Here is a 26,635-nt window from a genome sequence, read left to right on the forward strand (position 1 = left end):
CGGCTGCCCGGTAGCCGAGATCGGGCGGGGCCCCGCGGGCGGGGCTAGGGCCGGGGGCCGGGCCGGGGCAGGGGGCGAGAAGGGGGGGGCAGGGTCCCGGGTCGGCGGGGGTGGAATGGGGGAGGGTAGGGGCCGAGCTGGAAGGCCCCGGAGGCCGCACTTACAGCCGCCGCCACCGCCGCCTGAAGGAGCCCCATCCATCCGCCTGCAGCCCCGGACGCTCGCCGCCTGGGAGGGGCCTGGCGCCCGGGCCGCCCGCCTCCCGCCCGCCGTGGCCCGGAGCTTCCTCCGCCTCCGCCAACCGCGGGCCCTGCCCTCCGCCTGCGCCCTCCTCCCCGGGCGCGGCGCGCCGCTGCCGCAGCCAACCGCGCGGCCGCTTGTTGGGCCCAGGCGGGCGGCGGGAGCGTCGGCGTCGGCGTCGCCATGGCGCCCGGGCCAACACCGCGCCCGCGCCCAGTCCGACAGCAGTCGGGACCCGAGCCTCAGCTCTAACGCCGCCACAGCCGCCTCCAACGCCGCCGCCGTCGCCGCCGCCACCATGCCCAAGCAGCCCAATCCCAGCCAGTAAGTCCGAGCCCGGGCAGGCCCCGTCCCCACAACCCCAGGCCTGCAGCACCTCCCCGGTCTCCATCTGTTCATCGGGATGGGGAGGGGAGGAGGGCGGGACGCCCCACTCGGAAAGGAGCCCCGGGTGCCCCCCGAAGCGCTTCTCCTCCCGGCCTCCCCCAAGCATTGAAGAGAAACTTCTCTAACGCTGGGGGCATCAGATGCCCCTCCAGCCCGAAGGCCCCAATGAGAGGAGCACCGCGTTCTAGCTGGAAGGAGTCCCAGGGGCTCATCAGATAGGCCCAGGAGCCCTGCGGGAGGCTGCCCTTGTATGTGATGCCATTTGGACACCCCAAGGGCATCAAGGGTACCCCTCTTCTGTTCCGTTCAGGAGACTGAGACCCTCCGACTCTAACCACTTCTCTCCCATGGGCTCTGGTTTCCCTCAGTTTTCAGGATTCCAGGATTGTCTTCCAAGGGGCTAAGGGGTGGGGGGGCCCCTCCTGTTCTCCCTTGTGTCTTGTTAATGGCCTGCTGGGATGGAAGCGCTGCAAGTTCCCCCCAAACGCTGCTGGTGCCAAGGCAAAAACTAAAGGCCCTAAATTTCCCTCAAGGGGCTATCTGGGGAAGGAGGCCCAGATCTCTTGGGTGTAATGTAGGCCAAAATGGGAAGAGCCGTGAGCCCAGGAGAAACTGGAAACCCTGCGGAGGACAAGAACCCTTGGCTCTGGAGCCCATGGGGGAGATGACCCCGAAGCTGGGTCTTCAAAGAAGCTGGAGATTTTGGAAGGCCCAGGGGAGGAGGGCTGCCCACCTGCAAGCTGGTTGTGAAGCTGTAGATTTGGAAGGGAAGCAGGAGAGGCTTAAATGTGAGCTGAAAGGAGAGTGAGGAAATGAGCATTTATTAGGCATTGGATATGTGCCGGCACTGTCCTAAGGGTTTTACAAATATTTCCTCCTCCGGCTCACCTTCTAACTCTAGAAGGTTTAGCTGAAAAGGCAGAAAAATGATGATGGCATCTAATTAAACAGGGAAGTCTGGAGGAGAGTGAGGTTTGGGGAAGTAAAGGAAGAGCCCCATTTGGGGCATGTTAAATGGGCCAGGAAGGTTGCTGCTGAGATTTGGGTAAGTGGGTAAGACTAGGGTTCAAGGCAGACTGTGGTACTAGGTAACTTGAGGCAGCCAATGAGATCACCGGGGGGACAAGTTGGTAAGGAGAGAGGGCAGCCTTGGACAGAACCTTAGGGGATACCCATGTGCAGGAGGGAACAGAAGATGGGTCCAGAGTGGGCCAAGTAAACTGAGAAAGTAGGTCAGGCAGGTAGGCCCAGGACCCAGTGCTGCCATGGAGATGGAGGGAGGGAGTGTTAGGGAGGGTGAAGCCTTTGGAAGCTGGCATGGAACCATGCTTCTGCTTCTGCCGAGCCCCGGGCTGGACCATGGACACTAGCTCGAGGGGCTCTTGGGGTCCGCTGGGCAAAGTGAAGAGGAGAGAGGGATGGGCCCTCTGGCTCAGTTCAGAGCAGGGAGAGCCCAGGGTCTGGAAAGGCCTTCTTTGGGCCTTTGGATGGGGTTTTAAAGAGTAGAATGGCAGGGGACAAGGACGGGGGGGGGGGCGGGGGAGGGCTTTCTTTGCTGCATGAGAGCAGGACTGCTGAGATCATGTATGTGTCCCAGTAAATTGGGTACTGCCAGATGCTGAAGATGAAGGAACCTGCCTTCTATGGGGAGAAAGCCCAGGAATACAGACAAGTAAATAGAGCCCTTCCAAGAGGAGAGGGAGGGGGAGAAAGAGAGTAGGAGAATGTGAATGGGAGACAGCCTTGGGGCCCGGAGCCAGCAGGAAAAGAGTGGACTAAACAGCAAAGGTGGGGAGGCTATTTGAATGACAAATAGGGGAGCAGGGGAAGGTTAGACTTGTTGGCACCCTGAAAGCCTGACTTTCCAGGTTAAGCCCCTGCTAGTTCCCTTTGGGCCACGTTCCCAGCTTTCCCTTGAAGAGTCTTCTCTCCATACTTCTAGAACCTCCCTGAAGAATGTTGCCCTGTGCCTCAGTAGGAGGGAGGTGAGCTCCTCAAGGCCTGTGGGTACCCCATGTGCCTGGCCTCGCTTGTTATCTTGTGTTTTCATCCCCTCCTCCCAGAGAATGCAGCCACTCCAGGGCAAGGACTGGCCGGAGTTTCTTTCAGTCCTCCAGTAACTTGCACATTGTGGCCATTGGTCAACACTTGCTGGTAGACTGTGCTTGGGGAATAGAATGTTGGCATCTGTGTGTGCAGGACCCCTCGGAGAGGGTTTGTCATAGTCTAGGTGAGCAGCGCTGAGGCTCAGAATCAGGGTGTGGCCGCAGGCAGAGAATGGATGGGACCCCCAGAAGGGCACTCCTGCTGCTCTTGGCCAGTGTAGAGAAAGTCTAAGCCTAGCCAGGTTGAGATGCCTGGAGGACACCCACTAGGAAAGTGGACAGTCAGGAGGGGAAAAGGGCAAAGGAGAAGGACAAGCTGCAGGAAAGGATGGGATCTGGGTCCAAGTGGAGGGGTTGGCCTGGGTGAGAAGGGCCACTTTACCAAAAGCTGCATGGTAAGATGGTCAAGGTACCTAGGTGAACCTTTTTTATTTTTATTTTTTAAACCTTTGCCTTATGTCTTAGAATAGATACTAAATGTTCCTAGGCAGGAGATAAGGGTCAGGCAGTGCAGCTTAAGTGACTCACCCAGGGTCACACAGCTAGGAAATGTCTGAGGTCTGATTTGAACCCAAGACCTCCCGTCTCTAGGGCTGGCTCTCCATCCCCTGAGCCACCCAGCTGCCCCTGGTCCTGAATTTTAGGTTAAGGAGTTTAGACTTGATTCAGTGGGCAGCATTAAGGCATTGGTGGAGTTTCCATTGAGTGGCAGAAGATTAACGAATAAAGAAACTTGGACGATGCTGTGAAGGATGGTTTGGAGGATGGAGATCCGAGATCAGTTGAGAGTCTAACAGGCCAGCTGGAGTAACGTGAAATTGGAGAAGAGAGCCGAGGTTTCAGATTCGGGGCTGGGGAAGAACGCAGAATCCCGCATAATTGTTCCGGTATGGGAGGTTGAGAGGGGGACGCCAGGACCATTGCCAGAGATTGAGGCCAGAAAGCCAGCCTGAAGAAACCAACTACCTTCATTAAAGGTGACTTGGAGAAGCAATTCAATTGTCAACCTGGAAGCAGACTTGATCTGAGAGCCTGTCAGACTCTCTCCCGTGGGGTCACTACCTCTCGAAAATGGTCAGCGCCTTTCATGTGGCTTGTTCTCTGGTGCCAGCAGTCCGTGCTGAGCTCAGGAAACGGAACCCAGAATTGGATGTGAAAAAGGAAGAGCTCCGACGTGTCCAACAGGATCGCTTCATTTAAAAAGAGATTTTACAGGCCAGCCCCTTCCTGGGCTACCCCTCTGGCAGCCTGGGCCGCCTTCTTCCTCCACAGTTTGGTTCACATCAGTCAGGGAGACTGTTTGGGCTTTTGGCTCATTGTGGGGGTCTCTCCCTGCTGGTGCCTGTTTGCTAAGGACCCTTTAGTCTGTCTGGGCCCCCCTTTCTGCCTCGGGCCCCTGTGGACCTCTAATGGGCCAGCTGCCTGGGCCTTTGCTATTTGCAGAACCTCCCAACAGCATCTGCAATTCTCTGCATCCTTCATGCTGAATGCAGGCCCACACCCTGTTGGTCCCCTCAGCCCAAGGGCTTCCTCCTCCTCCCAAGTACCCTAAGGTGGGGATCTCTCCATACTGCTTTTGTCATGTCTGCTCCATTCTAAGTTCCCTGCAGGCTGCCGGGACTCCACTTCCTCCTCTGAGAGAGGGTTTTCAGAGTAACAGGTGAGATCCATCAATATTTCATGAATTAAATCAAAGTCTTTTTGAAAGATGAAAAACGGCCTCTTCCGGAGCTCCCCTGTTCAGTTCAGAGCACGGACCGACAGCTCTTCTTAGAAGGTTGTCTGCAGAGGAGCACTGCAAGGCGGTGCAGTGGATAGAGAGGTGGGCCTAGAGACCGAGGTCCTGGGTGCCAATCTGGCCTTAGACACCTAGCTTGGTGACTGCTCAACCCTGACTGCTCTTCTGCCTTGGAACTAATACACGGTATTGAGTCTGTGATGGAAGGGAAGAGTTTGAAAAGGAAAAAAAAGAGGGAAGGAAGGCAGTTGTCCCGGAGGACCCAGTAAGCAAGTGGTGAGGGAGGCTGCTAGCAGCACCCAGGCCGAGAGAGCAGAGGCGCTGCCCTGCCTGGCCCCCTCCCCTCACGCCTCCACACAAGCAGCGGGCACCTTGCTGGCTGGCTTCAGGAGTTGGTAGCCCATATTCCACCTTCCAGGCTAACGGCGCGTCCCAGCGTGTTCCAAGCCTTTATGGAGAACATCTGTGCATTGGATCCAGGAGGCTGAAGTCAAAGGGATTCACTCCAACTGCCCTAGCAGTGCGTGGTCGGGAAGTTGGAGGGGTTCTAGGCTTTGCCTGCCTTTCTCCTTGGTCTGAGATCGAGGTGCTGGAAAGGTCCAGGAGAAGACTCCCGCGGCAGATGATGAGACCCACTTTCCTAGCATTCAAGGCCTTTGCCCCGAGGGGGCCTGGGAAAGAAGGTGGTTTGGAGGGACTTCGGCCCTGGAATCTTCTCCCCGCTTTGCCTTTCACCCTTGGCAGAGAACAAAACCAAAAGAAAACGGCTCTTCCCCTCTCCGAGATTGGCTTCTCCACCCATTCGGCTGTACCACCTGCTGGATTCTAGGATGCTTCCAATGAATACTCTAATGAAGTGTCCACCCTGGCGAAAGGAAAGACGGGAGGGAGAGCCTGCAGTACCATCTCTTCTACCGCCAGGAAAGGGAGCCTTTTCTCTCTCCGAGAGGAGTTTTCGCCCAAGCGGGCCTTCTTTCCTGCTGAAAGTCGGCATTCCTTTTCTCTTTAAAAACTCAGATTTCTTGGGCTTCTTGGACCCAGGCCCTTTCCCAGGATACACAGTGGCCGCCCTCTCTGAGTCCAGGCCGGGGTATTTTAGTTCTGGGATCCTCTCTTCCTCCTGACCTTCTCTCCCTTCCCCCCAGCCTGGGCTCGGGGCAGGCCGCCCCTCACCCTCTCTTTTCCATTTGTCTGTTTCCTGGGGTTTCGGCCTTTGAAATGGAAATCCCTTGTGGGCAGGAAGCGGGTTGCTTTTTCTTAACCTGCTTTTTCATTCCTGGATCTTCTGGGAATTCCTGCTTCCTTCTGGCCTTGGTGGGAAGGCTAAGGTGGTCCTCTGAGACCACCCACCCACCCCTTTCCTTTGTATACAGGAAAAAACTAAACTCTGACCTTCTGTAGCCAGATCCATACTGTGTATTGGTTCTGAGGAGGGCCAGGCTCAGTGACTGGTCCAGGGCCTCTATGCCTGGCTCTCCACCCTGAGTCACCCATCGATTTTATATTGATGATCTGTACCCTTGGGAGCTCCTGGAGAGGAGGAGGGACTGCCCTTCGCTATTCTCCTGCTTAATAAAACGAATAAACGAACTCTGAACCTCGGCTTTGAGTCTTGGGATTTTCTGACTTGCGGCTCTCTTGACTGGCTCCAATGATTGCCCACACCATTCCCTGAGTCCTCTCCCAGAGTGATGGAGGAGGCGCCAGTCTGCATCGCTTCCTCCAGGAAGCCCCCCAGCTTACGGGGATCCGAGGTCCAAAGGAGAGTCCTTCTGTTGGAGGCTTCCCCCTCTGACTTGTCTAAGGCTAAGAGTGACCCGCACACATACATGTGCATTTCTCTCTCTCTCTCTCTCTCTCTCTCTCTCACACACACACACACACACACACACACACACACACACACACACAGTGTCGGGAGCCAAACTGGCCTGGGACTGGTTGGTCTTGAGTAGTACAGTACTACGGTTGTACAGTAGGCAGTCATAAGAACAGCTCCCATCCCGTCAATGCTTGAACATTTTCAAGCTGCTTTACCAGCATTTAATCTTGTGAGGTCAGTGCCACCATTAGTGCCAGGGTCGTCCCCATTTTAGAGACTAGGAAACTGAGGTGGAATGTGGCCAATGTGAGATCCAAGACTTCATCCCTCACCCCACGTGACCATCTTTAGACCTTACTTTGCCCTTTTCTGGCTGGCCGCCGGGATTCCCTCGCCCTCCGTCAGGGCCGCCCTCCCCACTTCTCCCTCCTTCCTGCACACACAGGCACCCCCTTCATGATCCCAAAGCCCCCAAGTGTATACATCAGGGAGATGCCTTAAGATCCTTTGTAGAAAGACACAGCATCCGTTGTAGGAGTGGGTCGAGGTTGGCAGGGCCCCCCCAGGGTTGGGAAGCTCTGGGTCCTGTCCTAGACCTGGGCCCGGGAAGATGGCGCAGCTCAGCCCACTAGCCACGGGTGGACAGACAGCTGCCTCGGTCGTACCCCTCCCTCTTTCCCTCTCCCTGGTTGGGCCTTGGGACCCCCAAAGCTGCTTCCTTCAGAGCCACAATCATACCGTTGGTGAGTCAGAAGGGCCTCAGAGTTCAGTTCTTTTCCTGGCTACGCAGCAAGGGGGACTGGTTTCGACCGTGTAACCTAGCACTTAGCACAGTGTCTAGTCCATAGTAGATGTTTAACTAATAAATCGATTTTAATGAATTGTAGCATTTGGCCTAAAGGAAATAATCATTAAAATTCTAATTTAACTAAATATAACAATGATGGCATTAACAAATGCTGCTTGACTGACTTCAAGACCTCCAAGGAAGGGGAATGCACCACCTCTCGGGGCAGCTCCATCCACTTCTGGATAGTCCTCCTTGTTGGGGCTTTTCTCCTCCCATGAAGCCTACATTGGCCTCTGGAAAGAGCCTCCTACCTGTTATGGAGCTCCAGACATCCAGGACTCCCTTCTTTGAGTCATTTTTTTCCACCTTCCAAACATTTGACCACAGTAAACATTTTGGTCGCCCCTCCCCCCCTTTTTCTTCTTGGATAGCTCCTGGAAGCACTTCATTTAGTCCATCTTCTAGGACCTATTTAATGACCTAAATGGAAAGGATTGGGGGAATAGGGATGATGGCATTGGATGGACCTTTTTTCACCCCTGGCAATGGAAGGAGATCAAAGAAGGAAGGGGATTCCTGGGAACTCGCACCTGGGCTCTGAACAGGGATCATCCGATGTTCTGGTGAACTTCTCTGCATCCCCCTCCCCCTCCTGATGCTGCACAGTATTCACCCCGCCCCCAAGTCAGTCTCATTATCTACCATGTCTTGAAGCCCCCGCCCAGTGTCTCAACACCCCCACAAATGATGCAGAGCTAGGAATGTCTCCTGATCATTTTGGGTTGAGGACAGGGCTTCTGGGGCAGCAGAAAAGATAATGGTTTGGGGTTCAGGAGAGACCTGTGTATCCCAACACTGGCATCCAATGTGTCTTAATGGGCAAATCTCTGAGCCTCAGTTTCCCCCTCTGTAAAGTGGGAATAATAATAAACAGACTATATCATAGGGTTTTGAGGAAAATATGCCTGGGGAAAGGCTCTTAGGCCAAACATCTCCCATCAGACTGGGATGTGGAAAACCTCTTGCAAAGAAGAGCAATTCTCTTTTATCTTCCGCCCCTCCGTCTCCTACTACACTTGTCCTTTGAGGGTAGAAAAGGGACATCCATGTGATGAACATTCTCACTCCTGTAGATTATCATCATCCAACCCCATCCATGCTCTCTTCCAACCAGTTCCTCATTTCCATCCCCTTCAGTCCTCCCCCCTGCAAAGTTTCATCGTGATTCCATCCAGCCTTTCCACTGTGCCCCCTGAAATGCCTGTTCCTTAGACCACAAACTTCTCTTCATCTCCAATCTGTTTAAATAAGATCCTTTGCCATTTCTTCCATCTACCCGCTCTCACCGAAGCCTGGCTTTCCTGATGGCACTGCTTCCCTGGCCAGCCTTTCCAGCATTGCCCATTCTCTTTGGAACTTTCCTTGCTCCCCATTGCTCCTCCCGGGTTCTCGCCCTTTCCCACTCACTAATCGCCCTTCTTTTGAGGTTGGTGCTCTTCATATCTGCCACCCAATCAGAGTCCTAGTAGCCATTGTCTACAGCCTCTTAGGTCACTTCCCTTCCTTTCTCAATGTGTTGAACTTTTAAGTTTTTCCTCCTCCTTACCTCTTGCCTTCATACTAGGGGACTTCAGCATACATCCTGGTTCTTCCTCAAACACGGTAACTGCTCAGTTCCTCCCACCCTACCACACAAAGCTGGCCATGCCCTTGATTTTGCCTTGGGCCCGGTTATCCCCTTATCTGACCATAATCCATTGGTTTTTCACCTCTTCCTCTGAATTCCTGTGCATAACTACTCTTCACTCACCTTGACCTCCAATCCTTTGACCCTGCAGTTCTCTCCCAGGCCATCTCTTGGATCTTCTCTTCTCCCCATGTTCTCCTCCTCTTTTGAATCCCCCTTATTATATCACCAATCACACCCAGCCAAGTCTCAGCCTTGGATCACTCACCATTCACTTCCTTCAAATGAAGGTGGGGAAAATCACACAACCACTACCAATTTACCTAACTTCACCTGGGCCCTCAGTGCCACTAGGCAGTCCTACCAGACTTCCCATATCAAATCACTCTCTCTCTCACCACAGTGACTTTTTTTTTAAACCCTTAACTTCTGTATATTGGCTCCAAGGTAGAAGAGTGGTAAGGGTAGGCCATGGGGGTCAAGTGACTTGCCCAGGGTCACACAACTAGGAAGTGTCTGAGGCCGGATTTGAACCTAGGACCTCTTGTCTCTAGGCCTGACTCTCAATCCACTGAGCTACCCAGCTGCCCTTCACCACAGTGACTCTTGCAAATCTCATCCCTCTTCAAACCTCCTATAGCTCATCTTCCCCTAACCCCACCTAGGAGAACATATATTTTACAGAAAAAAATGGAAGCAATTTGCTGTGAATCCTCTCTTCTCTCTTCTTCTTCATCTCCCATCATTCAGATGGGTTCTGCCCCTCTCTCTTCCTTCACCCCTGTCTCATATGAAGAGATGGTTTTAGTCCTGACCAGGGTGAACTCCTTTCTACTTGCTCAAGTGATCCATTCTATTCTGGTTCCTTCAACAGAATGAGTCTCTATCACTCCCACTCTTTTCCTTTTCCTTTTTTTTAAACCCTTACCTTCCATTTTAGAATCAATATTAAGAATTGGTTCCAAGGCAGAAGAGTGATAAGGGCTGGGGAATGAAGGTTGAGTGATTTGCTGAGGTTCATCCAGCTAGGAAGTGTCTGAGGCTAAATTTGAACCCAGGACCTCCTGTCTCCAAGCCTGATTCTATCCATTAAGATACCTGGCTGCCCACTCTTTCACTTATTTTCAACCTCTTCCTATTTTACTGGCTCATTTCCTACTTACAAACATGCCATGTCTCCCCTATCCTAAAAAAGACCCTCACCTCATCCTTTTGACTATACCATTGTCCTTAGCTCTTCTGCCCATTGTCACTAATCTCCTTAAAAAGGCCAATTGGTTCCTCCACTTTCTCTCCCTCTCAGTGTGACTTGTGACATCCCACCAGTACTGCTCTCTCCAAAGTTAGTTACCAAAGATCTTTTAATGGCCAAATCCAGTAGCCTTTTCTCAATCTTCACTCCCAATAATCTCAGCAAGACAGTGTATGACAAACCCAAAGAGCCTAACTTTTGGGACAAAAATCCACTATTTTGACAAAAACTGCTGGGAAAATTGGAAAACAGTATGGGAGAGATTGGGTCTAGATCAACATCTCACACCCTACACCAAGATAAATTCAGAATGGGTGAATGACTTGAATATAAAGAAGGAAACTAAGTAAATTAGGTGAACAGAGAATAGTATACCTGTCAGATCTATGGGAAAGGAAAGTTTTTAAGACCAAGCAAGAGTTAGAAAACATTATAAAATGTAAAATAAATAATTTTGATTACATTAAATTAAAAAGGTTTTATACAAACAAAACTAATGCAATCAAAATTAGAAGGGAAGTAACAAATTGGGAAAAAATTTTTATAACAAAAACCTCTGACAAAGGTGCAATTACTCAGATTTATAAGGAGCTAAATCAGTTATATAATCAAGCCATTCCCCAATTGATAAATGGGCAAGGGACATGAATAGGCAATTTTCAGATAAAGAAATCAAAAATATCAATAAGCACATGAAAAAGTGTTCTAAATCTCTCATAATTAGAGAAATGCAAATCAAAAGAACTCTGAGGTACCACCTCACACCTAGCAGATTGGCTAACATGACAGCAAAGGAAAGTAACAAATGTTGGAGGCAAAATTGGGACATTAATGCATTGTTCGTGGAGTTGCGAATGGATCCAACCATTCTGGATGGCAATTTGGAACTATGCCCAAAGGGCGCTAAAAGACTATCTGCCCTTTGATCCAGTCATACCACTGCTGGGTTTATATACCAGAGAGATCATAAGGAAAAAGACTTGTACAAAAATATTTATAGCTGTGCTCTTCGTAGTGGCAAAAAAAATGGAAAATGAGGAAATACCCTTCAATTGGGGAATGGTGAAGAAATTGTGGTATCTGCTGGTGATGGAATACTATTGTGCTATAAGGAATAATGAACTGGAGGAATTCCATGTGAACTGGAACCACCTCCAGGAATTGATGCAGAGTGAAAGGAGCAGAACCAGGAGAACATTGTACACAGAGACGGATACACTATGGCACAATCCAATGTAATGGACTTCTCTCCTAGCAGCAATGCAATGACCCAGGACTATTCTGAGGGACTTTTGAGAAAGAACACTATCCACATCCAGAGAAAGAACTGTGGGAGCAGAAATACAGAAGAAAAGCAACTGCTTTATCACATGATTCAATGGAGATATGCCTGGGGATGTAAACTCTAAAATGATCACTCTAATGCAAATATTGATAATATGGAAATAGGTCTTGATCTATGACACATGTAAAACCCAGTGGAAATGCGCATCGGCTATGGGGGGGGGGAAGAACATGAATTATGTAACCTTGAAAAAATATTCCAAATCAATTAATTAAATAAAAATTTTCAATTAAAAAAATCAGTCCTCACTCTTCTTGACTTCTCTGCAGCCTTTGACAGTTTTGATCACTCCTCTTGAAGTTGTGGGGCTGCTATTCTTTCCTGGTTTTCCTCCTACCTCTCCAACTGCTCCATCTCTGTCTCCGTGTTTTGTCCTGAGCCCTCTTCTCTTCTCCCTCTAGATTACTTCACTAAACAGACTACCGAGATGCCATAGAAATAATAGTAAAGAACATGGTGCAGAATAAAGCCGGCCTGTTGTCATTACAATAAAAAAACCAACCCACTGGAAGCTTATGTTTATATCTCTAAGTCTTTTAGCCTAGAGAAGTTGAGTTAAATTAGGTCAGTAGGTCCTGGCTTGGGTACATGTTTGTAGAGGGACCTCTTCCTAAGTGGGGATCCTGTGATCTACCCCAAAGCAATACAAACTAAGAGCCGCCTCACTCCTGGAGGATGAGCCCCCTGAAGGCAGGGACTGGCCTTTTGCTTAATCTTTGCTCTGGTGTGGGGCATTGTGGGTAGCAACTGCTTGATGTTTGCTGCCTTGAGTTCTCTTGGAAAAGATACATCTGGGCACTTGGACACATCTGCATCTTCAGCGTTGATGGAGCTGCTCTATTTGGCGTTGGGGCAAAGACCTGGGTTTGGGATTCTGGTCCTTAGGAAGCCAGGATGGAGGAAAGCCGTATTATTGTGATGTGCCTCAGGCAGGCAAAAGAGTCTGTCCACATACCATATGGCCATCTAGACGGAATGGTTGTCCCCACAGAGCCACTCGCCCAGCTTGAGGGAGAGCAGGCGTGTCAGGGAAAGCACGTGCTCCAAGTTGGGGTTTGGGGAGGGACGTCTCATACCCCTAAAATGGACTTGGGGGAGGAAAGGTCATTGGAGTGCCTTATGGGAGGGACCCAGATGTGGCGGGGGAGTTCTTGGATGTCAGGCTCCAGGAGGGATTTTCTTTATGGGGATCAGAAAGGAGGAGAGGGTTTAAGTTGGCTTTCTGAGGCAGGGAATGGATGCTTCCTTCTTCAGGGGCCGTGAGAGTTAACTGTTGGACGCAGGCTTAACGCTGCCCAACGTCGGTCTACGGCCTTTGCCTGAATGACTCCTGTCGTAAGAGTAACACCAGCCGATAAAAACGTATCGTCGTTGCTCAGATGGGATTCTGGAGTCTTTTCAATGTTTCTTCCTAAAGATCGTCTTTGTATCTCTTTCTCCAGTCTTAGCCACACGGTAATAAGTGTGTGTCGCTCAGTCAGCAGGCATCGATTGGACGCTCACTCTGGAGAGCCTGTGAAGGGCTAGATACAGAGAAGAAGAGAAGCAGCTCCTGGCCTCTGCGAGCTTAATGTGAACAGAAGAAGGGAAAAGCGCTCGCCTGCTTCCAAGCGGAAAACCCGCCTCATTCGCCAGCTTAACTGTTTTTTGTCTTTTGCTCTTCTAGGGCCAGTCCCACCCCGATAAAACCTGGATCCATCAAGAGAGTCAGCCTCTCGCTAAGCAAAATTAGCATGAGCCGCAGCAAAACGAGCCTGAACCAAAGCCGAACGGCCTTGTCGAGAACCACCAGCGGGCCTACGGAGATCAAAGGGGAAAAGGGCTCCCACACCGGCAAGTCAGCCGTCCAGGTGTGTGCGGGCCTGGGGGGCTCGGCCTTGCTGTAAGGGCACTTTGGGAGCTGAGGGCCGGAAGGGAACTCGCTGCCACTCGGTCCAGACCACCTGCGCGAGGAGAAACCCGTCGAGTCTTCTTTTTTAGCCTTTCCCTCCTGTCTCAGAGTCCATGCTAGGGGTTGGCTCCAAGGCAGAAGGGCCGTGAGGGCCAGCCATTTGGGTTAAGACACTTGCCCAGGGTCACCCGGCTAGGAAGTCTGAGGTCAGATTGGAACCCGTCTCCAGGCCTGGTTTTCGAGCCACTGAACCCCCCAGCTGACGCCGCAGCGTTTGGAAAGCCGATTGTTTTCTTGAAACCCTGTAAGGTTCTTGTGCGTCACGGCTCACTGGTCTGTGTGCACGTCCAGCAGAAGGAAATCTAGCGCTGCTCTAGCTAGAAGAGCACCGGAAGCTAACGTAAAGCTTTCCAAACGTTGCAGATTAATTGGTGGTTCCGAAAACTCTTGGACTTATTTTTACTCGTGTTGGGTATCCATTTTTTTTTTTAATTTTCTTTTTTTTTTTTTTTAAACCCTTGTACTTCGGTGTATTGTCTCATAGGTGGAAGAGTGGTAAGGGTGGGCAATGGGGGTCAAGTGACTTGCCCAGGGTCACACAGCTGGGAAGTGGCTGAGGCCGGGTTTGAACCCAGGACCTCCTGTCTCTAGGCCTGACTCTCACTCCACTGAGCTACCCAGCTGCCCCTGGGTATCCATTTTTATAATTACAACAGAGGACGTTTGCTCCGCCCTGAGTTATCGGGAATGCAGAGCAACACTAGCAATGGTTGATACGATTGCATTCGCTTTTAATATCCAAAGATAGTAACAAGAATTGTTTCATAATTTAACTTTAAAGCACTCCCCATATGTTGGTCAGAGATTTATCTGAACAAAGACTTGCACAGCCTAATTCTGTATTTGGACACTGAAATGTAAACAGTTTTAACTCGGAGAACATGTCTGAAAAAAGCTCAGTGTCTCCGAGTTACGGGAAATTCTGCTTATTTAAAATGGAGACAAACAGAATTTTGAAGTGATCTACCTGATGAAATGCAGTACAAACCTGAGTGATTAAACGTTAGGTATTTCAGGCTACCGAACAATCCAAAGAAGGGTCTTACAGAATAATCCTGTTTTCTGATGGTCCAAAGCCAGACACAGTGGTATGTACCAAAACAGTGAATTTAGAATTTGGAAGGGCTTTCTTGGTGTCATCTGACTGAATTTTGTCTCTTTAAAAACTATCTAAAAGGGGGGCAGCTGGGTAGCTCAGTGGAGTGAGAGTCAGGCCTAGAGACGGGAGGTCCTAGGTTCAAACCCGGCCTCAGCCACTTCCTGGCTGTGTGACTCTGGGCAAGTCACTTGACCCCCATTGCCCACCCTTACCAATCTTCCACCTATGAGGCAATACACCGAAGTACAAGGGTTTTAAAAAAAAAAAAAAACTATCTAAAAGGCGGCTAGGTGGCTCGATGGAGATTGAGAGGTCTTGGGTTTAAATTGGGTTTATATTTTTTTTAGCTGTGTGATCCTGGGCAAGTCACTTATCCCCAGTTGCCTAGCATTTACCACTCTTCTGCCTTGAAACCAATATTTAGTATTGATTCCAAAGTAGAAGGTAAGTTTTTTTTTTTTTTTAATCTTATCTAGGGAAGTTTGAACAGATACCTTTTCCTCCTATCACATTTGCAAGCAGAGATATTTAGTGTCTTATAATTAATCTTAGAGAGGTTCCTAAAGCTGGCATTATTCTTCTCTCCTTTACAGAATTTAAGGCTTTAGTTGTTAGGATTTAACAAGTGCTCATCTAAGTTGCCTAGCCCTCTTGATGTCTTTACCCTCTGAGGTTTAGTCCTTCAGCTGTCAAGTGTGAGTGACCTGTGCCCATAAGGACAGTATTTCTGTCTGTCTCTCTGTCCCTGTGTCTGTCTGTCTGTCTCTGTCTCCTATGCTGCCCCTCTCTCCTTCCAACTTCCCATTGTGGACAAACCTAAAGGGGGAAGATCAATAAAGTCTTGAAGACCCATTTGATGCTGGCTATGACTTTCTCTGTTGTTGGTTCTTGCTGTTCCATCTGTCTCAATGCAGACCCAATCTTGGGTTTTTTCACCCCTGTTTGGCTTTAACCCTGCCCCCTCTTCTGTTCAGTCATCCTAGTTTTCTTTGCTCTCTTTAATTGATTCTGAGCATTAACTCTCCTGATTTTCTTCTGACAGGATCATGCCTTGGGTACAAACCCATTTTCCCTACACTGCCCTTGGTTGCTTCCATCTTCTGTACAAGTCTATAAAAACTGAAGTCGCTTAAGAATTTCCTTGTGAATTTTTTCTTTTTTCATATAGGTCACTTTATACAAATACCTCATTCTCCTGTTTATTAGAATTGCTTCTCTTTATCAGATGTTCATGATTTTAATTTAAAAATGTATTTTCTTCAATTATTATATATATTCATCCCCATTTTTTATAAAAGAAAAATAAAATCCTTATCACAAATATACCTAGTCTAGCAAAGAACTGGAAACTGAGGGGTTGTCCATCCACTGGAGAATGGCTGAACAAGTTGTGGTAGATGATAATGAAGGCACACTGTTGCGCTATAAGAAATGATGAGTTGGATGATTTCAGAAAAACTCTGAGAGACTTACATGAACTGATGCAAAATGACGTGAACAGAACTAGAAGAACATTGTACATGGTGACAGCAGTATTTTTTAAAATAAACATCTGTAATTGACCTAGTTTTTCTCAGTAATACAGTGATCAAGCCAATGCTAGAGACTCATGATGAAAAATGTAATCTGCCTTCTGAAAAGGAAATGGTAGAGTCTGAATGCAGGCTGAAACATTCTATATTTCACTTTCTTTCCTCTCTTTTTTTCCATTGGAGATCTATTCTATGAAATGACTAATATGGAAAAATATTTTACATGATTGTACATGTAAAATCTTTATCAGATGGCTTGCCATCTTAGGGAGACAGAAGGAAGGGAGGGTGGGAAGGAGGGAGAGAATTTGGAACTCAAATAAAAAATGAATGTTTAAAAAATTGTTTTTACATGTAATAGAAAAATAAATTAGTATTAAAAAAGAAACAACAAATATGCCTAGTCAAGCAAAAAAAGAAAAGCAATTCTCATCCAAAAATGTGTCTCAATTTCAGAATTTCCTTTTTGAGCACACCCTTGTTATTCTGGCATTGATTTTACTCTTGGAATTTTAACTCAAGAGATTCTTCCTGGGCTTTCTCTTCACCCTTTGAGACCTGTTCTTCCAAAGTCTATGATGCATATTAGATGGTGGGCCTGCTTTCCTCTTCTTACCTGGCTTGCCAAATAATGAGAGCCAGTTACCAATGTTATGATAGAGTGGGACAGAGAGAGTCTGTATGGTGAGACTCTCTTCTAGCTCTTCCCTCACGCCGAATATTCACTGGGAGACTTCGAGGGGGGTGTCATCCCAAAACTGGGTGACCTGGATGGTTGTGCCCCCCCATAGGAGTTGGGGGCAAGGCTTCCCTATACCCCCTGCCAAGGTCCCCCTCACTTCTATCTCCCCTTTGTTGACAGCCACCAAATGGAATAATGAAATGATCATGTAGGCAGGGAAGACCCAACATTCTTGGCTTCTCTGCCCTTGATGGAATAGGAGCTCCAGCAGATGTCTGGTATAAGACATTCTTTTCCAGAGACACATGCCTTTCCAGTTCACATGGACTTCCTCCATTTCATTATTCCTTTTAGTACAAAGTATTCCATAGAACTTTTATTTTTTAAGCCCTATGATTCCATTTCATGTTTATCCTATTCTAGACTGTCATCTATCCAAATGTTTTCTGTTCATGTTTTCCATTTTTCTAATTACCTTTGATGATTGTGACTTACAGGTATTTGATTTATTTGGGAAAGATGTTACTCCGAGACCCCTTTTCCGTCCAGATCCACATTTTGTTGGTTCCAAGAAGGCGAGTAAGCTTCTCGTGTCTCAGGATGGGTCTCCTTTCACATCAGAAATTACAGCCTCCTACACTGTATATCAGAATACCGTGAACCCCAGTGTAATAGGACAGTTCACAAGGTAGGGCATGACATGCTATATTTCTTTTTATAATGTATCATTTGATTTTTTATGTCATGTAGAATTTATATATATATAAATAACACTTAAAAATGGTAACAAAACATTTACATGTATTTGTATTATGATAGATTGTTGTTAGGGTCCATTGCTTATAGAATTCATTTCTGTCTCATGGCAGACTAGCTTTTTATAAAAATACTAGTCAATATGCTTAAATACTAGTCAGTGGATTATTGATGTTTTGATTCCTTTATTTCAGATAAGTTTTTGTATAGAGTCATATTTAAGGCCTGAACAGTGGTTATGGAGCCCACATAAAAATATGTTCATTTAGAATCCGGGACATGTCCTACCTAACTAAAAGAACATTCAATTTTTTTGGTTATGTGTATTATGAGCAAAGAAATTTCTGAGACATTATAAGCCTTCCCTTTCTACTCTTTGAACATTGGACATCTCATTGCATTTCTTTTCCCTCATCATGCTCGTATGGGACAGTGTGTGCTCTCTTTTGTACCTGGAGTCACTTCCTTTCAGTTTTATCCCTTCCCTGTTTTTAAATCTGTTTTTTATTTCTTCATTTTTAACATTCTTTTTTTAAAAATCAAGTTCCAAGTTGAAGGAAATAGAGTGGGGAGAAGCATGGAGTTAAAGGACCCCTAATGAGATCAGAGAATATGTCTCTGTATTCACCACAGTTGGGTGGAATCCCCCTTCCTCCCTTAGACAGCAGGTGAGGAACAGAAGAAAAGGGGGCAGAGGGTGGCAGACATTCGGGGATAGTTTGGCAAAGTGGGAGCAGCAAGGGGTTCCAGGGGAACATTCTGTTCATTCACCAGCCTTCATGAGGTTCTGGCTGTAGGCTCAGGAACTAGGCTCAGTGCTGGGGAAGCCGGGGCAGCCCTGCTACAGCCCTGCTCCCCGATTTATGGAGCATCAAGGGGCCATGTGAGAGGGATGTTGAAGTCAGCTGGCTGCTGAGCCAGCTCCTGAACTCCTTGAGAAAGAGGGAGGATGAGTCCCTGATAAAGGCCACCAGGGTCTGAATCCAGCGATACATTTGGACAGAATGATGGCAAGCAGAGACGTCATCTCAAAATTGAATGCCCGTTCCCTCCTGGGGACCCAGGTGTCCGAGGCAGTCAGAGTGGATGCAGCCAGGCCCTGGAAGGATGGCTAGAGATGCCGGGTCATCTGGGCAGGAGCCAGGTCTTTGGGAGGGCCAGGAAATGGAAGGTTTGAAGTGAAGGAGAGTTTGTGATGGAACAAGAATTCCAGAGGGCCCAAGGAGAGGGGGCGGCCACGCTGTACGGCATTGAGACGTACAATGATCATAACCATTCCCACAGGCCAAATGAACATCAGTAAGGCAACAGAAAAGCACAGGGCAGCTAGGAAAAGGACACAGCATCCAGCCAGAGCTGAAGTCCTCTTCCTGGCTAATTTTCTACTTTCAAAATAAACTTTTCTCTTGAGAAATTCTTGCCTTCGGTAGGGAGCAGTGATGAAAATACCAAGTAGGCCCTTAAAGTCTTGGTAATCCTTTGCAATGCTTTCTGAATTCCTTCTGGCAGACTCCTTTGGCCCCACTGGAATGAACAGAGTCCGGGAGTAATCCTGCCATTAGACAAGATTATTTGCAGTTTTAAAAAACAAACAAGCAGACATTGACTCTTCCTGGCTTTTTGTGCTCTCCTTATTTGACTTTCAGATGCCCCGGGGGGGCGGGGGAGGGGAGGCTTTCACGAAAACTCCTCCTAAATCCACTAGAAAGGAGGAATCCCTGACCCCCTCCTGAAATGGGCCCTGGATCCCCCTCTGTGACTTCCTGCATTTATAAGAGATTTCTTTAAAGGTCCTGCGAGTAGATCGAGGATATCGTGTCCAGTGAGATATCATTCACGGTCACTCCCGCTGTCTTGTAACGTTCCCAGGTAGAGGGAGCTTGTCCTGGCCTTCAGAAACACCCCTGTGCTTCTCCCTTCTCCTGATCGGTGCTTCTCCCTTCCTAAAGGTCAGCGGTAGGAAGCAGCACCATGTCCAAGTCAAGCATATCCACCACGGAGTCTCTTGGAGAAGAACTAGAAGAACCATCTTATAGACGAGAGACCCTGGTCAGCTATATCGGTGAGAGGGGCAATGCCCGTGCCAAGAGACAGACAGACAGACGGCTAGATACGTGAACAGGTCCGGCTCAAACCAGACACAGATTAGATAGGTGGATAGAGAGAACAGACAGATAGACGAGAGACGAGGATAGGAAAATAGACAGACAGACAGACAAACAAGTAAATAGATGGATGGAAGGATGGGTGGGTGGGCGGCTGGATAGATAGACTGACAGACAGACAGACACAGACAGAGAGAGCCAGACAGACAGAAAAATAGATTACATAAGTGGATAGATGAGAGACAGACAGATACAGACAGACAGATTGATAGCCAGATAGACACAGACAAAGACAGATAGAGAGATAGAGACAGACAGATAGGTAGACATAGAGATAGATGCTAGATTGACAGCCACAGATAGACACAGACAGAGTTGCCAGAGATGAATAGATAGACAGACAGGGAGAAAGGTAGACAGAGAGACAGAGAAATAGATGTATGGGGAGATAGATACAGACAGATAAGTAGACAGATAAATGGATAGATGGATGAATGGATGGATGGATAGACAGACAGACAGACAGATAGGGCACTAGACCTGTAATTATCTCACTCTAGGGAACGCCTAGATGAGGAAAGTCCCCCCTCCCCAGGCAGGTTAGCACCTTCTCTGCCAGTCATTGTTTTAATTAGAGAATTACTTAAACACCCCGAAAGTCAAATGACTTGCCCAGGTCTCCCAGCCAGTAGGTGTCCAAAGGGGAACTGGCCAGACAGCAGGCCTTCTTGGCCTGGCCACAGCCTGGTGGCATTTTGGCCCCATCAGCTCTGAGCTGAGATCACCTGCCACGTAGGAAGGCGTCTGTGGCTGTGCGGTTGGCCTCTGCCCCAGGATTTAGACAGGAGGAGACCTCTCAGCCAAAGGTGCAGATTAATGAATAATCCTGTTTTGTCATTTGGAAGACATGGTGAGGAAAGACACCATCAAAGAACTAACGAAGGAAGACCTGGAGGTCGTAGTGGACATCTACCTCTCTGAGACGGAGACCCTGTGGCTCTTTAACATGCCCACTCTCATGTATTCTGTGGAGTGCGAAGAAGCAGAGAAAATTAAGTATGTCTCAATCTGTCCCTGTTTTTGTCATGTCACTGCTAAATGGGGTTCAGTACATGGGGCAGGGTGCGGGGGGCTCTGAGGTCGTACCAAGGAATTACTCCGTTGGAGGGTGACTTTTTATTTGGAGTCATTTTCCTGTGGACCTGCCTGGTGCATTTTCCACTCAAAAGTTGCTTTGTTTTGCCGAGCGTTTTTTGTAATCATAAAATATCTCTGTCGTTGGGACAGGCAGACACGTTAGTAAGGTGACAGACGGACGGGGGCTTTCGACTCTGAAATGAGAAATTATAGTTAGAAAGTTACTGTTTGGGAAATGGCTAGATTACGTTCTGGAAGTCAGCTGTTCTTTATATGGTGCAGTGGATGGAGCCCTGGAAGACTTGAATTCAATTCCAGCCTCGGATATTCTCTATCTGGGTCGCCCTGGGCAAGTCCTTTCACCTCTCTCTGCATTCGTTTCCTCACCTTCCTGGCAGGCTTGTGGCGAGGATCAAATGAGCTCCTGTTTGTAAAGTGCTTTGCAAACCTTGAAGCACTACATAAGCGCTATTATTCTTGTCATTCTTTTTCTGTCCACTAGAAAATGGAAGTGAAGGATGGAGACGTCCCCTGTAGTAGCGCGGAAGTTGTCATTTTACTATTGTTAAAATTATTTTGAGAGCATAACCTTCTCTCAGATAAACTAAGTTGCAGAAACAGTGCAGTGGTTCAAACTTAATGTCAGTGGGGACCTGCGAGGTATGATCGTCATCGATTCTCCTCCCCTAAATCTAGAACACGCCACATGGAGGACGCCCTGGTGCCCCAGCATAGAAGAAGCTGGAAAAAGCTGCAGGGGACCAGCGTTTTCTGGAGGGTTCCAGGAAATCCCATTTCTAGGGGAGCTCTCTGTGTAATATAAGAATAAACAGAGCCAGTATCCAAATGTTATGATAGAGAGGGGGAGAGAGAGAGAGACTATGAGGGGTGAGACTCTCTTCTAGCTCTCCCCTCCTGCCGATTATACACTAGGGAACTTCGAGGGGGTGTCATCCCCAAACTGGGTGACCTGGATGGTCGTGCCGCCCCACAGGAGTTGGGGACGAGGCTTCTCTATAAGATGAGGGATTGGGTACCCTCAATCCGATTCTGAATGAGGGTGGGGTTCACACAAGCCTCCCCAGAGGTCAGGCAACTTCACAGCGGGTAGTCTGGCTCCAAGATGGAGGCAGCCAGACCAAGCCGTAATTTCCCTCCCCCTCATTGTCTCTCAGGCACTCAGGAATGCTATCTGACTAATGAATTGGCTTTTAATATTTGCAATTTAGGGGTTGGGAAAAGGGGTGAAGGGCAGAGGGATTTGGGGGTGCCCTCTTCTCTCTTTCTATGGGGTCCGTCACTCAGGTGGGAACCTTTGGGGTTCCCACTCCTAAGCGTCTCCTCCCACCTCTTCTCCTTCAGATTCTATTTCTGTTTTCTATTTCTATCCCTTTCTATAATTGAAAGTCAAACTGCAAAGGGTCTCTCAGCAAGATTGGGTAATGGGGGAAGGAGCCTAAGAGATCGCCCCCAAAATGGAGTCCCAGAACTTAGCGGACTCGTTGGTTGACATCTTGCTGGGTGGGATGCGATGGGATGCCTTTGACCAGGCAATCGGGGTTTCAGTGTCCAAAGAAAGATCCTCAGGAAGCCCTCAGGACTGGATTCGAGCTGAGATGTTCTCCTCCTCCCTCTCTCCGTCCTCCGCCGGAAGTCCTTCTCCCCCTTCCTCCTCCCGAGCAATACCCAGAATCCCTTCTGGTCTCAGCCGTCAGTAACTGTCACGAAGGGCCACCTTTGGGCTCTTTGTCCCATCCCCCATCCTTACGGCAATTGCAGTTACTACATGATTAAGGATAGGCTCACCTTATTTTCCAAAGGGCAAGGAACATCGTCTATGACAATCTGTGCAGAAATCGAGCCGGCAACGACTTATACGTTGAGAGGATAATGCAGACTTTCAATGGCGCACCCAAGAACAAGGAAGTTCAGTGTGAAAAAATCTTAACAGATGAAAAAGGTACTTCATGCTCTAGAACTATCTGAGGAAATACCAGGTTCCCCAATGACCCAGTGTCTCCCCAAATGCATCCGCAGCCCTGCATGGAGCTCCCGGTGTCTTCCTGGCTCTCCATCAGGGATGGGGTACAAAGAACAATAATCCTAAGGCGAAGGATTGATGTCCTTAGAGCAGAGTACACGAGGGGGGAAAGACGGTGGGCTGCAGAAATGCCTGGAGGGAGGGGATCCCTTTGGCTTGGAATAATTCCGGAGAGCTTCATCGAAAAGGTGAATATGGAGCGTGGCGGTGAGGAAAGAACTGGAGGGGGAAAAGGCAGATGGGGAGAATCAGGACTCGGTCCATACGGTCAGGGGCGGAGAGGAGAGGGCTCTGCCTTGGAGCAGAGGAGCCACGCCGACATGAGGGAAAGCCAGTGTTCAGTGTCCGATCGAGGAGCTGAAAAGGGCCCATTTTTGTAGTACATGTAAGGAGAACGATTTGAGAAAACCGGAATCAACGAAGACCTTTAAATGATTAAGAAGGCCCAGAAGTGCTCTAGATGAATGAACTTGGATTCTGTGTTCATTACTAGCACTAAAAATGCTTTCTTCCCATAGTGATGGGGCTGGTTGTTCCTCCTCCTTTACTCTGGAGACTTCCGCTAACACCTCCTGTGAAGCTCTGGCAAGTTTTGTTCCGGGCCTCTAAATCAGAGTGCAGATTTTGGGTGTAATCCACGTGTTCTGTCACCTTTAGCTTGGGAGTACCAGCATGTTCTCCGCCTTTTTTTTCTGTCTAGGCATAATGTCCACCACCTGGGCTTTATACGATGCTTATCACGAGTTGGAAGTTGCTGAGGTTCCCATGAAACTGGAAGCACCAAAACAAAGCATGCAAGAAGGGGGGAAGAAAGAGAAGGATTTAACGATGACGACAGACAGAAGTATGTTCAGGTTGGCTTTTGCTTGTGGTTTTTTAAGATCGATTTTGTGTAGAACTCTCTTGAGAAATACCTCTTGATGCACTCTGCAGTCATATTAGGTCTCGGACCCTACTTTTTATTTTTTATTTATTTTATTTGTTTTTTTGTTTATTTAAGCCCTTACCTTCATCTTTTTTTTTTTTTTAAACCCTCACCTTCTGTCTTGGATTCAATACTGTATATTGGTTCCAAGGCAGAAGAGTGGTCAGGGCTAGGCAATGGGGGTCAAGTGACTTGCCCAGGGTCACACAGCTGAGAAGTGTCTGAGGCCAGATTTGAACCCAGGACCTCCCATCTCTAGGCCTGGCCCTCCATCCACTGAGCTACCCAGCTGCCCCCCAGACCCTAGTTTTTAAGCATGCGAATCATCCATTTTGACTTGTTGTCCTCAAGTACATCCACACAGTTTTTGAAATGTCTCCCTCGGGGAATTTTGGATCAAGCCACTTATCGAAAGCAGAACACTTGGCACAAAACTCTTACTAAGTGATGGTTAACACAGAGCTTGGCACATAGTAGGTGCTTAATAGTTGCCTGAAGCTCAAACCTCCTGTCCAGTGGTCTCCTCCCTTGGAATGGGAACCCCTGGAGGAGGGGCTGTCTGACTTTTCCACCGGCATCCCCTACGCATGGCACGGTGCTTGGCACAGATACCGTCCTGCTCTACTGAGCTGCTTATCCGTTTGTCGACTCTCCCCGTTTGGCGGCCCAAGGACTTTGGGGGGAGGCTTTCCTTTTGGGGTCACGGAGGAGACTGGTCCTGGGGCTCTTGGGGTCAGGGGCTCGGGCCGGCTCTCTCAGCATCTGAAGGGGGTCTCAGGGTGCTGGACAGCCTGGTCTCCTCCACCTTCCCCCCGCCCCTAAGGGAGATAGTCAAAGTCACGGGGTGGCTGTTTTATTTATATTTATTTATTTGCAAACGTGTCATAGATGTATAACAGCTCACATCCGAAATGAGGAGCTAATTCAAAGCTGGGAGTGCTGTCGAGACTTGGAAGTCTTTTCCCTTCGCATTCCTACATGCTTTGACTTCGTCTTTCCTGCGTTCTGGGCAGCCACTCTCCGCACCTCCTCCTTCCAAAGGGCCGTCACTAGGGAAGAGGGGGGACGGCTCCCCTGAGAGTCCACTTCTTCTTGGATTTTCTCTTTGTTGGGGGGTTTGTCTTTTCATCACAATTCCTACGGTGTGCTTCATCCCATTACATAAAATGTCACTTCAACAAAATGCTGGGGGAAGCAGTAGCCAGGGAGCCTAGCAGAGAAGAGCCCCAGGCTTGGGCTCCGGAGATCCTGGGTTCCAATCTGGCCTTAGACATTTCCTAGCAGGATAATGAGTCACTTGACCCCCATGGCCCATCCCTTACTGCTCTTCTGCCTTGGAACCAATACTCAGTTTGGATTCTAAGATGGAAGGGAAGGGGTTAAAAACAAATGAAAACAAAGAATGGATGAAGCCTGGCAGGGACAGCTGACCAGTCCTGGGTTCTAGTTCTGCCTCTTCCCTGATGTGTCACCCTAGGCAAGGCCTCTTGGTTCTTCAGATCTCCTAGTTATTTGGGGGACAAGCTGGCGACTGCCTCGTCTTAAGTTCGGTGCTGCTAGCCACAGCCAGCCCCTACTTCAGCCCAGGCACACAGCCCCAAAAGCCACTTTTCAACGGCGACTGTTTCCTCCTAAGTTAACCAGGGTGAAAGGACTTGCCCAGGGCCACCTAGCTAGTGTCTGGGGCCATATTTAAACTCAGGGAAATGAGTCCTCCTGGTTCCAGGCCTGGCATTCTGTGCCCTGCAGTGCCATGTAGCAGCCCTCAGCACCACCTCGATCCCTGTTGTCTCTGGGCTGGAGCTTGGGCTCCCGGGCCCTCGGAAGCCCATCTCAGCCTGCTCCAGCGTGCCCTGCCAACGCATTCAGCCCGGTGGCCACCCATCCGGGCATTGGCTAGTCCCCAGGCCAGAGCTTCACCTTGGCCTTAGAGAATCCTTGGCACCGCTCTCCAAGAAACCCGTCCTGTTCTTCCCATTTGCTTGTGCCCTCGCACTCAAGATTCTGCCTTGTCTAAGTGCTTGTCCTATGTAGGATGGAGCCCCCTGAGAACAGCGATTGCTTTTCGTAGGCCAGAGCCTGCACCCGAAGAGGAGCCGAATAACTGCCCGTTCGTGGATTGATTTCTATCGAATGCCGCTGCAGAAAAGTAGTTAAGGGATGTGAAAGCGATAAACTAGATCTAGATCTAGATCTAACCTAGAGAAACTAGACAAACTAGCTTATTCTTTTTCTTTTTCTTTTAGGAATAGATCATGTGTGGCAGTAGTTTAGAGCCGAATCAATAGAGATGGCAATCAGGAGTCTTGAGTCTTTATTTGGGAATGCCAGTCAATGACTATAAGCAACTTTCTTGCTTTTCAAGGGAATGAACTGTTTGTTTATAAAACAAAGAATAACTTTCCATAGAATCTCTTCAGTAAATAAGAATATAATTCAGACTTGTCATGACAAAGTAAGGGGAGGTGATGGATAAGGAATGAAAATGGAGAGAGGACCTAGAATAAGAATAGTGGACACAGAGGAAAACATGTCAGATCATTCAGAGAAAGAGGCCGAGGACTATGTACAGGACCGAGAACCCAGAAAGGTCCAGGAAGTCAAGAGCTGGGAGCTAAAGACAAAACTCACCAAATAATCCTGGACTTGGAAAAAGAGGATCATGTGGATTGTAAGAGGGAAGAGCATTTACTGTTCTTCAGAAGAAAAATATTTTTAAATGCCAATTTTCTTGAAAAATTCACTAAAAATGATTTCCATATTCTCAGAGGCATGTTCTTGGGCTTCCTTGTATATTTTTGGATTCTTACATGACTCAGAAATGTTATATTGGGAAAGCACATTGGCAGACATTCTCTCCATCTAGTAGCCTGTCCTTTGACTGTGCTAGGATGTCTGTGACGGTTATTCTGAAACCCTTTTGTTGGGATGCCACCAGGACTAGGTAAGGACCTAGGACAGCCCAATTGTAAAGGGAATTACTATTCAGACTTACAGAATCATAAAATCAAGATTTCCCGAGTAAATAGCTGGGATTTACT

General features: G+C 48.4%; 1 protein-coding gene across 1 annotated transcript in view; it reads left to right on the forward strand.

The window, feature by feature from the left end:
- Positions 1-26,635, forward strand: part of DNAI4 (dynein axonemal intermediate chain 4) — an 80,972-nt gene that overhangs the window by 14,641 nt on the left and 39,696 nt on the right. The window contains exons 2-8 of the mRNA XM_044674762.1: positions 15-564; positions 13,033-13,216; positions 17,128-17,318; positions 19,336-19,448; positions 20,397-20,547; positions 22,449-22,588; positions 23,370-23,513. Coding sequence (XP_044530697.1) covers positions 15-564; positions 13,033-13,216; positions 17,128-17,318; positions 19,336-19,448; positions 20,397-20,547; positions 22,449-22,588; positions 23,370-23,513 — 1,473 coding nt within the window. The remainder of the gene's footprint in view (positions 1-14; positions 565-13,032; positions 13,217-17,127; positions 17,319-19,335; positions 19,449-20,396; positions 20,548-22,448; positions 22,589-23,369; positions 23,514-26,635) is intronic.

Source organism: Gracilinanus agilis, chromosome 4, assembly GCF_016433145.1.
Source record: "Gracilinanus agilis isolate LMUSP501 chromosome 4, AgileGrace, whole genome shotgun sequence".
In the NCBI taxonomy this organism is placed as follows: domain Eukaryota; kingdom Metazoa; phylum Chordata; class Mammalia; order Didelphimorphia; family Didelphidae; genus Gracilinanus; species Gracilinanus agilis.